General features: G+C 43.4%; 1 protein-coding gene across 1 annotated transcript in view; it reads left to right on the top strand.

Annotated features, from left to right (window-relative positions):
- PDGFRL (platelet derived growth factor receptor like) overlaps positions 1-13,243 on the top strand; it is a 61,881-nt gene that overhangs the window by 14,339 nt on the left and 34,299 nt on the right. The window contains exon 2 of the mRNA XM_032288002.1: positions 516-813. Coding sequence (XP_032143893.1) covers positions 516-813 — 298 coding nt within the window. The remainder of the gene's footprint in view (positions 1-515; positions 814-13,243) is intronic.

Genomic DNA, 13,243 nt, shown 5'->3' on the forward strand with positions numbered 1-13,243 from the left:
TATATTCCTTTTTAATTATTGTTTTAAAACTAGTCAAAAAATGATTACATGACTTTTACTGAAAACAATGTTGACATATGAAGAGGGGAGAATTAAAAAGTTATCTTCTCTGGAGTTATCTAAAATGGTGATTGTGACTGGCCGTGGTGGTTCACGCCTAAGTAATCCCAGCACTTTGGGAGGCCAAGGCAGGTGGATCACCCGAGGTCAGGAGTTCGAGACCAGCCTGGCCAACATGGTGAGACCCTGTCTCCATGTCTGTACTAAAAATACAAAAATAAGTTGGGTGTGGCAGTGGGCACACCTGTAATCTCAGCTACTCGGGAGGCTGAGGTAAAAGAATCACTTGAACCTGGGAGACGGGGGTTACAGTGAGCTGAGATCACAGCACTGAACTCCAACCTGGGCAATAGAGTGAGAATCTGTGTCAGAAAAAAAAAAAAAAAGTTACTCGCCTCAGATATTCTGAGGATGCTGTTACTCTAACCCACTTCTCCCTCCTTACATTTGTGCAGTTACTGGCCAACACCCTCCCAAGAACAAGCGTCCGAAAGAACCAGGGGAGAACAGAATCAAACCCACCAACAAGAAGGTGAAGCCCAAAATTCCTAAAATGAAGGACAGGGACTCCGCGGATTCAACACCAAAGACACAATCTATCATGATGCAAGTGCTGGATAAAGGTCGCTTCCAGAAACCCGCCGCTACCCTGAGTCTGCTGGCCGGGCAAACTGTAGAGCTTCGCTGTAAAGGGAGTAAAATTGGATGGAGCTACCCTGCGTATCTTGACACCTTTAAGGACTCTCGACTCAGGTAAGTGGTTTTTTTTGGTGTTTTTTAACTGTGTAGGGTTAAGGATTTGTAATAGTTAACAAAAACCCTTATTAACTATTATTTTTATTTTATTTTATTTTTTTGAGACAGAGTTTTGCTCGTTACCCAGGCTAGAGTGCAATGGTGCAATCTCAGTTCACCATAACCTCCGCCTACCAGGTCCAAGTAATTCTCCTGCCTCAGCCTCCCAAGTAGCTGGGATTACAGGCATGCATCACCACACCTGGCTAATTTTGTATTTTTAGGAGAGAGGAGGTTTCTCTATATTGGTCAGGCTGGTCTCAAACTCCTGACCTCAGGTGATCTGCCCACCTCGGCCTCCCAGAGTGCTAGCATTACAGGCGTGAGCCACCATGCCTGGCGTTAACTATTACTACACATTGTTTCTGACATGTACCATTTTACCCTCATAGCTTATAAACATAGAAGCTCAAAAAGCAAAAGTCATAGATTTTATTTCTTTACCCAGTTAAAAAAAAATTGCAAATCCTACCAACATTGGTTGAAAGAGTAAAATTTTATAGGAAATCATGTGACAAAACCATATGACAATTTTAAATGCATGATGAGTAAAATTTTATAGGAAGCCAAAATTTTATAGAAAACGATTATGCATAGAGATAGATGTTTAAAAATTTATATCGTGTGGCCAGGTGCAGTGGCTCATGCCTGTAATCCCAGCATTTTGGGAGGCCAAAGCAGGCAGATTATTTAAGGCCAGGAGTTCAAGACTAGCCTTGCCAACATGGTGAAACCCCATCTCTACAAGAAATAGAAATTATCCAGATGTGGTGGCACACACTTTTAATCCCAGTTACTCGGGAGGCCGAGGCAGGAGAGTCACTTAAACCCGGGAGACGGAAGTTACAGTGAGCCAAGATTGCACCACTGCACTCCAGCCTGAGTCAGCACCACTCCAGAACGAGACTCTGTCTCAAAAAAAAAAAAAAAATCATATTGTGAAAATTAATGGACTCAATGTTTTATGTTGTTTTTTAAGTAATCATAATGAAAACTAAAATGGCCTAACAGGAGATTTCTGTGAGCAACTTGACCAGATTATCAACTTCAACTACTTTTCAATGCTTCTGATTATTTTTACTTTCACAAATTTATGATTATTGTATTCAGAGGCCTCAGCTGGTAAGATGACCAATGATTTCTCATGTGTGAATGAGTACCTTCAGGAGGCTGGGCTTCTGGACCAGGAAGTGTGGTTAAGTTGGTGAAAGCGGCAAGCGTGAGAAGTAAGAAAGAAACAGGTACTTCCCAGGGAGCTGGGAGGAACCTGAGCACAGGCTGTGATTAGGGGGGCGCGTATCAGTTTAGAGTCCTGTGCACCTTGGCGAAGTCTCCTAAACTCCTCTGGGTCTCAGTTTTCTTACGTGTAGAGTGAAGGGTATGGGATGAAATCATCTCTAAGATTCATTCCAACCCTATTTCCGTGTACAATTGAGAAATACAGTGGATTAACAGTGCAGAAATATCAGATGTTATCTGAAATGACTAGAATGGGAGAAAGAAAGGCTGCAGGCTAGGCACAGTGGCTGATGTCTCTGATCCCAGCACTTTGGGAGGCCAGGGTGGGCAAATCAAGAGATCAAGACCATCCTGGCCAACATGGTGAAACCCCATCCCTACTAAAAGTAGAAAAATTAGCTGGGCATGGTGGCAGCTACCTGAAGTCCCAACCACTTGGGAGGCTGAGGCAGGAGAATCGCTTCAACCTGGGAGGCGGAGGTTGCAGTGAGCCGAGATCATGCCACTGCACTCTAGCCTGGCAACAGAGCAAGCCTCAGTCTCAAAAAAAAAAAAAAAAAAAAAAAAGGGCTGCAGAGGGCAGGTATTGCAGAATCTGCACATTCATAACGGATTCATATTTCCACAAAAACTCTATTTCTGCAGAAATTCATCTCCCTCAAGGACGTCATTACCCACTTGTTTACCCAACCAGAAGACAGGGGAGCATCCGTGCCTCCTCCCTCCCTCCCGCATTCTCTACATCCAGTCAGTCACCAAATTAAGCCAATTCAGCCTTCACTTTTACACTGCAAAATTCTGTTAGTTTGGTGCAAAAGTAATCGTGGCTTTTGCCATCAAAGTAATGATGAAAAACCGCTACTGCCTTTTTACCAGCCCAATATACGATTCTATTCCCTATTCATAGAAATTGAGCCTTCTTCCAGGTATGGAAATCTGTCTGCTTTCCATTCCTGGAGTCACTGTCCCCAGTCTCACCTGCTGTTCTCTCCCGTCTCTGATACTGCAGTCACCATGCCTGGGCTAGGGCTTCTCACTGCAGCCAGAGCAACACTTAAAAGTCAGAGTGGGCTGGGTGCCGTGGCTCATGCCTGTAATTCCAGCACTTTGGGATGCCAAGGCAGGCAGATCATGAGGTCAAGTGATCAAGACCATCCTGGCCAACATGGTAAAACCCTGTCTGTACCAAAAATACAAAAAAATTAGCTGGGCATGGTGGTGTGTGCCTGTAGTCCCAGCTATTCCAGAGGCTGAGGCAGGAGAATCACTTGAACCCAGGAGGTGGAGGTTGCAGTGAGCTGGTGACAGAGCGAGACTCGATCTCCAAAAAAAAAAAAAAAAAAGAGTGGAACATGCGGCTCCCTTACTCACCACTCAGTGGGTTCCCTTGGGGATAAAGTCCAACATCCTGACATGACAGTGAGGCCCTCCCTGACCTCTGCCATCTCTCTGGAGTCACCTCTAATCTCTTGATTAGTCACTCTTCTTTCCCTGCCCTGGGCTCCTGTGAGATTCTGGAAAGCACCAGGTTCCCGAAACCTTAAAGTTTGCTGCTTTCATAGCCAGGATCACTCTTGGACCCCTCATCAATGGGCTAACCCCAGCCCGGACATCACTTTGTCTGGGAAATCCATGGCAGGCCTCCCCAGCTGTGTGTTCCCACAGCACTTGATGCTTCCTCTTCCCAGCTCTCTTCACACTTACTGCTTTTATTTTAACATCTGTGTTTTTCACTGAGACTTAGCTGAGTGGTTGGCAGTTATCTTTCTCTATTGAATGCTTGACTGACAAGCACCCTTGATACATTTGCCCTTCTTAAACACACACACACACACACACACACCCCTACACACACGCCTTGGAGAATAAATAAAATATGCGTGTAAGTAATATTAATCCATCTACTTCTCTCTCTTATCCTCTTGTATTAAGACATCTTTCACATTTTTATTCTGCCTTGACCCTCTAGCATCGTGAATATAACAGGATAGAGTCCTTTTTAAGGTTCAATGGGCTGGATAGGGGGTGGAGAGAGAGAAAGTGAATCCATTCTTCCTGTTTCCCTCTCCACACTTGAAGTGTATGTGTATAATTGAGAATGTACGGATATTCTGCTTGGAATAAATCTGGAAAGACTTACCACTATATATATGTGTGTGGTAAAAAACACATAATGTAGATTTGCCCTCTTAATAATTTTGAAGGCCAGGCATGATGGCTCATACCTGTAATCCCAGCACTTTGGGAGGCTAAGGTGGGTGTATCACTTGAGCCCAGGAGTTCAAGACCAGCCTAGGCAACACGGAAAAACCATTTCTACTAAAAATACCAAAAAAAAAGACCAGGCGTGGTGGCTCATGCCTGTGATCTCAGCACTTACGGAGGCCAAGGCGGGTGGACACGAGGTCAGGGGTTTGAGACCAGCCTGGCCAAGATGGTGAAACCCCATCTCTACTAAAAATACAAAAATTAGCCAGGTGTGGTGGTGAGCACCTGTAGTCCCAGTTACTCAGCAGGCTGAGGCAGAGAATTGCTTGAACCCGGGAGGCAGAGGTTGCAGTGAGCTGAGACGGCAGCACTGTACTCCATCCTGGGCGACAGAGTGAAATTTTGTTTCAAAAAAAAAAAATTTAACCTGACTCGTGGTACATGCCTGTAGTCCCAGCTACTTGGGAGGCTAAGGTGGGAGGATCACCTGAGCCCGGGAAGTCAAGGCTGCAGGGAGCCGTGATCACACCACTGCACTCCAGCCTGGGCAACAGGAGTGAGGCTCTATCTAAAAAAAAAAAAAAAAAAATAATAATAATAATAATAATTTTGTAGTGTGGTATTGTTAACTATAGGTGCACATTGTTGTGTAAGAGACCTCTAGAATGTTTTCGTCTTGCATGGCTGAAACTCTGTGCCCACTGAAATCCTCCTCACCTGGCATTCTTTCCTGGCAGTCACTTTGCTACTGTCTGTTTCTATGAGTTTGACTACCCTAGGTACCCCATATAAATGGAGCATGCAGTGTATTTGTCTTTTTGTGACTGGCTTATTTATCACAGCATCATATCCTCAAAGTTCTTTGATATTGCAGCTTATAATATGGTTTCCTTTTTGTTTAAGGCTGAGAAATATTGTATATATATATTACTTTTTTTTTTTTATTGAGACGAAGTGTTGCTCTGTCACCCAGGCCGGAGTGCACTGGGGCGATCTCTGCTCACTGCAACTTCTGCCTCCTGGGTTCAAGCCATTCTCCTACCTTAGTCTCCCAAGTAGCTGGAACTATAGGCACATACCACCACACCAGCTAATTTCTGTATCGTTGGTAGACACAGAGTTTCACTGTGTTGGCCAGACTGGTCTCAAATTCCTCACCTCAACTGATTTGCCCGCCTCGGCTTCCCATAACTGCTGGGGTTACTGGTGTGAGCCACCATGCCCGGCCTATACTACATTTTTTTTGTTTGTTTTGATTTGTTTTTCTGAGACTGAGTATTGCTTTTGTTGCCCAAGCCGGAGTGCAATGGTGCAATCTCGAATCATTGCACCCTCTACCTCCTGGGTTCAAGCAATTCTCCTGCCTCAGCCTCCTGAGTAGCTGGGATTACAGGTGCCCACCACCACACCCAGCTAATTTTTTTGTATTTTTAGGAAAAATGGGGTTTCACCATGTTGGTCAGGCTAGTCACGAACTCCTGACCTCATGATCCACCCTCCTTGGCCTCCTAAAGTGCTGGGATTACAGGTGTGAGCCACCGCACCTGGCCTGTTTTGTTTTGTTTTGAGACAGAGTCTCGCTCTGTCACCCAGGCTGGAGTGCAGTGGTGAGATCTTGGCTCACTGCAACCTCTACCTCCCGGGTTCAAGTGACTCTCCTGCCTCAGCCTCTGGAGTAGCTGGGATTACAGGCGTGCACTGCCACACCTGGCTAATTTTTGTATTTTTAGTGGAGATGGGCTTTCACCATGTTGGCCAGGCTGGTCTCAAACTCGTGACCTCAAGTGATCTGTCCACCTTGGACTCCCAAAGTGCTGGGATTACAGGCATGAGACACTGTCCCTGGCCTAGACTACATTTTTTAATCCATCATCTAGTGACAGACATTTAGGCTGCTTCCACCTTCTGGCAACTGTGAATGCTGCAATGAACATGGATGTGCATATATTTCTTAGAGGTTCTGCTTGGTGTATACCCAGAAGTGAGATTTACCACATACATTTTAAATGACTTTATTTACCAAAGTCAGATTCATATACTTTTTATAAAAAAAACAAAATTGATATAATTTAAATTCTGAATATTTAGTCTTTGACTTACACAAAGCATCTTAAGCTTAGAGGATTCCATACTTGAAGATTTGGCATTTTCTAAGAGTATTTACAAATATATTGAAATTATATATGAAAACATATTTGAAAACATTTTAAAGACTCCAAGTAGAGTGAGCATTAATCTGAAGAGAAATACTCAGCATCTGAAAACAACAAATTTTGACTTTTTAACATTAAATAGTGTTCATTCAAAGCACAGCAAGGGCCTTAGAGGAAAGTAATGACAGATGTGGGCTTCTAAAACTTTATGAAATGTGAAAAACATCTAGATTTCATGATTTATTTCACACCAGAGATTCAAGAAATGGACTCTTGACTTCGTTCCCAGAACATGGTGCCTTTGGATAGAAAAGTATTCATTCTGTGTTTTCTTTTTTCCATAGAATGAGTTATTTTCAGGGCTATGGCAGTGTTGAGTTTGGACGCTCCCCAGGTCTTCATCCCACAAAGCCTTGTAAGTTTTTTGTTGGTTTTTATTTTGAGATGGGAGTCTCACCCTGTCACCCAGGCTGGAGTGCAACAGCACGACCTTGCCTCACTGCAACCTCTGCCTCCCGGGTTCAAGTGATTCTCCTGCCTTAGCCTCCCAAGTAGCTGGGATTATAGTCACCCACCACCACGCTCACCTATTTTTGTGTGTGTGTATTTTTAGTAGAAATGGGGTTTTACCATGTTGGCCAGGTTGGTCTCGAACTCTTGATACAGGTGATAAACCCACCTCAACCTCTCAAAGTGCTGGGATTACAGGCATGAGCCAACACGCCCGGCCCACAAATGAAAAATGCATAAACAATAGTCTATGCAAGTTAGTAAGATTTAAAGAGCACCACAAAACTTGCCAGGAATTTCCTCTACCTGACTATGTGATCTAAAAATTCCTAACCGTAGACTTATTCCTCTGTGTTAAGTCACAACTTCCAGGAGGTCCTTGTTACACAAAATAAGTGAGAAAAAATAAACCAGTCAGAATTCATTAAGAGTTGTTCTCAATCATATTTTTTTTTCTTCGAGGTAGTCTTGCTCTGTTGCCCAGGTTGGAGTGCAGTGGCATGATCTCAGCTCACTGCAACCTCCACCTTCTGTGTTCAAATGATTCTTGTGCCTCAGCCTCCCAAGTAGCTGATACTACAGGCACACACCGCTACACTTGGCTGGTTTTTGTATTTTTAGTAGAGATGGGTTTTCGCTATGTTGGCCAGGCTGGTCTCAACCTCCTGGCCTCAAGTGATCCATCCACCTTGGCCTCCCAAAGTGCTGGGATTACAGGCATGAGCCACCTCACCCGGCCAAGCCTTGTAGTTTTAACCAATATTGGTGGCTTTCTGGAAGTGTGACCACATTTATCCTAATGTAATCTTCTGACTACTTCATCTTTTCCCACTAAGTCGTGAGATGTTCTTGACACTCAGCTACAAAAGCAGGTCAACAGAGAGAGCAATGTGTGAAGAAGAAAGAGGTTTAATGAACTTTTAGTGTCCTAGAAAGTAAAATGCCCAAGTAGGGAAAAATGCAGTATACATTTGTTCTTCCCAAAGTGCTAAGAATGTCATAGTTGCTTATTAAATACTTGAATAAATTAATAGATCTGTCTTTATTCATCAAGGCATGAAATATTTTGGTAAACAATTAAAAGACAATATCAATAAAGAAACATTCATGTCACCTAAATATAATTTGGTATCTCTGTTGGATTGAAGGATGCTGAAATCCGTCTCTTCCTACTGATTTTTCACAGTGGTGTTTTAGCAAGGATGCTGCCTCAGTTCTTTAGCCTGTAAAACAACATGGTCTCTAAGGACCCACTCCACTGTGAAAATATGTGTTGAAAGCAGTATTTCATTAAGTTAACCTGTTCTAACCTGCAGTAATTTCATATAGATTTTTATGTAGATCTGCTTATGATTTTGTTGACGGCGTGGTATTCCATCAATGTAACACAGCATTGTCTTCTTCCCTGGTTCCTGGCTTGTGGCTGTTTGAGGTTATTACTCTCATAAATAGTGCAATTATAAACTTATACAAATAACTTGCTCTCATGGTTCATATGTCGAACACAGAGAAAGCATTCCGTTTACTCAATAAGAATAAACGTGTTATTGTACATGTTTCCTGCTTTGAGAATAAAGACAGAATGTATGGAACAGAGATGGCAGAGGCTGAGGCACAGCTGGATTTGATTCCTCCCTTTATCACTAACCAGCAAAGTGATCTGTGATCGGTAATTTCCCTAGAACACAGTTTCCTGATCTGGAATATGAATATATTACTGCTGATTTATTTGATTCTTTATAATCTGAGGTATGTGTCCTTTTTCCCTCATGGAAGAATAAGCTCCTTGAGGGCAAACAGTACATCTGTGGTTCATCATCAGATTCCTAGCACCTAGAACGTCCGTTACATACCAGAGTCACATTTTGGCTTCCCCAGGGGTTTAGGGCACATGTCAGAAGTCCATTCCTACTCCTTCATTCATTCAACATTTAAAGATAATTACTGAGTGCTGATGTGTGCTCTGCATGTATTGGGAGGTGGGTCTGCTAGGCAAACAACATGTATTTCATATCTGTGGTGCGAGTCACCTAGATCCATCCTCATTGTCTCAGAGCCTGATATGGTTTGGCTGTTTCCCCTCCAAAATCTCATCTTGAATTATAGTTCCCATAATTCCCAGGTGTTGTGGGATGGGGAGGGGGCAGTGGGAGATAACTGAATCATGAGGGCGTTTCCGCAGTACCGTCCTCATGGTAGTGAATAAGTCTCATGAGGTCGGATGGTTTTCTAAGAGGAAACCCCTTTCTTTTGGCGCTCATTCTCTCTTGCCTGCTGCTGTGTAAGACATCACTTGCTCTTCCACCAGGATTGTGAGCCCATGTGGAAGTGTGAGCCAGTTAAACCTCTTTCCTTTATAAATCACCTGGTCTCAGGTGTGTCTTTGTTGGCAGTGTGTGAACAGACTGATATAGAACCTTCTGGTGGTTTTACTTGAGCCCCTCTTTTTTTGTTCTTTCCAACTTTTAGGTTGAGCATGTATACGTATAGGTTTGTTACATGGGTAAATTGCATGTCACACAAGGGTTTGGTGCACAGATTATTTCATTACCCAGATAATAAGCCTAGTGCCCAATAGGTATTTTCTCAGTCCTCACCCTCCTCCCATTATCCACTTTCAAGTGGGCCCCTGTGCCTATTATTCCCATCTTTGTGTCCAGGTGTACTCAGTGTTTAGCTTTGTCTTAAAAGTGAGAACATGTGGTATTTGGTTTTCTGTTCCTGTGTTAGTTTACTTAGTATGGTGGCCTCTAGCTGCATCTGTTGGCTGCAAAAGACATGATTTCATTCTTTTTTATGACTGTGTAGTATTCCATGGTGTGTATGTACCACATTTTCTTTATCCAGTCTACTATTGATTTGCATCTAGGTTGATTCCATGTCTTTGCTGTTGTGAATACTACTGCAGTGACCATTTGAATTCTTGCGCCTTTATGGTAGAACAATCTATATTCTTTTGGATATACACTCAGTAATGGGATTGCTGGCCCAAATGGTAGCTCTCAGTTCTTTGAGAAGTCTCCAAACTCTGCACAGTAACTGAATGAATCTGCATTCCCACCCACAGTGTGTAAACATTTCCTTTCCTCCACAACCTTACCAGCATCAGTTATTTTTGGCTTTTGGTTAATAGCCGTTCTAACTGATGTCAGAGGGTATCTCATTGTGGTTTTGGTTTGCATTTCTTTAATGATTAGTTTTGTTGAGTATTTTTTTCATATGCGTATTAGCCGTGTATATGTCTTCTTTTGAGGAAGCCCCACTTTTTGAGGGGTAAGGGAACTGAGAGTCATGAGGAGATGTGGCTGGTCCAGAGTGGCAAGCTGGCAAGTGGCTGCACGGGTCCCAGAACTTGGGCGCCCTGGTTCCCGAGGCAGAATGCCCGCCCCACTCCAGAGCTCTGTGATATGTCTGGTGGGATACATTTAGATCACAGTACACTCTTGGTCTGATGGAGGTAGCGTCAGGTAAGATAGATTAATTGTTGACTTTGTTTTAAAGTTACAGACTAGACTAAACGAATAAATCTGATTTCTAAAGATTCAAAACAGAAATGAAAAGCATATGATTACCCTGAATGGCACATCGATTTTTCTTGCTGGAATAGCTTTGAGTGGAAAGTGGTTGCAATTCCACATTGATTTAGGGTAACTCTTTGGATGCCAGAGTGTGAAAACATAGCATTGGGCTATTTGGAGAGAAGAACTCCATCCAAAGAGTGTAACTGAGGGACGTGCTGTTTTGCAATGCTGGTTTCCTTTGCCTTGCAAAACCCTGTCATAGGAAGGTCCACTAGATGGCAGGTTTCAGCTGTGCTCCAACTGTCTTCTTTCACCAGAAAAAGCAGAAACATTACACATGAGAACTGAGTGCATACAATACCTGCACACTTATGCCTATGGTCCTTTCATCCTTTCAGGCTACGCAGTGGTCATGATTTCAAGTTGTACTTTAAACAGTATAGAATTCAGTTTACCAACAAACACATTTTATTTTAGTTTATTTATTTTTGGAGACAGAGTCTTGCTCTTGCTCAGGCTGGAGTGCAGTGGCACGATCTCTGCAACCTCCGTCTCCTGGGTTCAAGTGACTCTTGGAAGGCCTCAGCCTCCCAAGTAGCTGGGATTATAGGCGCGCGCCACCTTGTGTGGATAATTTTTTGGTATCTTTAGTAGAGACAGGGTTTTGCCATGTTGGCCATGCTCGTCTTGAACTCCCAACCTCAAGTGATCCACCCACCACCTACCTGGGCCTCCCAAAGTGGTGGGATTAGAAGTGTGAGCCACTGCACTCACCCCAACAAACTCATTTTTTAAAAAGGAAATAGATATTTATAAGTGTATATACCCACACAGGGACAAATTCATTCCTGCCTCCATTCCCTGTCTTTTTCAAGAACAGCGGCCACCTTGAACAGTGTAGTTGATCATTTTGAGGCTAATAGAAACATGCTGATGACTGTATTTTCAGGTGCTGAAATTGATTCCACTTTTACCTCCACTCAGTCCATCCCAGATCCCATAAACATCTCCTCTCTTTGAGAATAGAAACAGCCAAGATACTGTTTCTGACAACAGTACCATTTGTCAGACGCTCTGGTTCTCCACTCCTCTGCCGTTTCTTTCTTCCAACAATTTTTAAGCACCTTCTTTGTTTGTGGTCCCTGCCAGGCAGATGCCAGAGATAATAAGATGGTGAGTAAAATAGACGCAATCTCTATACCCCATAGATCTTTTAATCTTACAGAAGACAGTTAAATGAGCGATTTTGTGTGAGTGCCTTGTGAACAGAGGTATGGTGTCAAGGAGGAGAAAACTCAAGCTAATATCTGAAAGCTGAGAGTTTCCTGGGTAAAAAAAGGATGTAAAAGAATATAAGGAAATTCCAGAAAGAAGAGTTTGAAGGAAGTGCCTAGACGTGGGAAAGAGTATAGCACCTGGAGCATGGAGGGCAGGTGGGTGAGACTGGCGGTCAGAGGCGGGGAGTGGGAAGGAGGTTAGGAGGAGAGATGACGGGAGGTAAGGTAGACCATGGAGGGCCTTGTTGGCCACATAAATGTAGAGTAAAATCTAGGGCAATTATGACTGGAGGATTTAAAGCCTTTCTAAATATGTATCCATAGAAAATGCGTGATTGGTCAGGGTGGCTCACGCCTATAATCTCAGCACTTTGGGAGGCCGAGGCAAGTGGATCATTGAGCTCAGGAGTTTGAGACCAACCTGGGCTACATGGCAAAACCTTGTCTCTGTGGAAAAAAAAAAAATACAAAAATTAGCTGGGCATGGTGGCTTGTGCCTATAGTCCCAGCTACCCGGGAGGCTGAGGTGGGAGGATCACTTGAGCCTGGGAGATGGAGGCTGCAGTGAGCTGAGATCATGTCACTGCACTCCAGCTTGGGCAACAGAGTGAGACTCTGTCAAAGAAAGAAAGAAAGGAGAGGGAAAGAAAGAGAGGGAAAGAGGAGGAGGGAGGGAAGGAGAGAGACAAAGAAAACACAGAGTAACATAAACCACAGTGTGAGGGTTAGCATTCCTCACTGCCTTCAGAAGAAAGACAGTGTCTCTTCCTGTGTCAGTCATATCCCTTCTTCCTCCCTGTGCCCCATATCCATTTCACTCAAACTGGGTTTTTTTTTTTTTTTTTTTTTTTTGAGATTGAGTCTCACTCTGTCACCCAGGCTGGAGTGCAGTGGTGCGATCTCGGCTTACTGCAACTCTGTCTCCTGGGTTCCAGTGATTCTCCTGCCTCAGCCTCCCAGGTAGCTGGGACTACAAGCACACACCGCTACACCTGGCTTTTTTTTCTTTTTTTTAAATATTTTAGTAGAGACAGGATTTCACCGTGTTGCCCAAGCTGGTCTCGAACTCCTGAGCTCCGGTGATCCACCCACCTCGGCCTCCCAAAGTGCTGAGATTACAGGTGTGAGCCACCATGCCCGGCCTCAAAGTGGGGTCTTCAGATGTATTCTTGGACATCATGCTTTTTTGCAATAATTTTTAAAATTTTTGCTTTCATTTTGTTGATAATATTAAAAAATTTTATAAGAATATTCTGGAATATCTGAATAAGCCCTGCTGCGAGATCAACATGATGCATTTCCACCTTCTCTGCACACATTTCATTTCTTGAATTTCATCATAATACATTTCCAGGGTTTAGAGCAGGAGAATTCTTGGCACCATGCTGAGCCACGGTAGAAAACGAGAAGAAACTTAGAAGAGGTGGCTCAGGACAAAGGCTTAAATATAAGAAATCAATGCTGGTAGGAACAGGGAGAC

The sequence above is a fragment of the Sapajus apella genome, unplaced genomic scaffold, assembly GCF_009761245.1.
Source record: "Sapajus apella isolate SASKATOON/1434 unplaced genomic scaffold, GSC_monkey_1.0 scaffold21, whole genome shotgun sequence".
NCBI classification, from domain to species: Eukaryota; Metazoa; Chordata; class Mammalia; order Primates; family Cebidae; genus Sapajus; species Sapajus apella.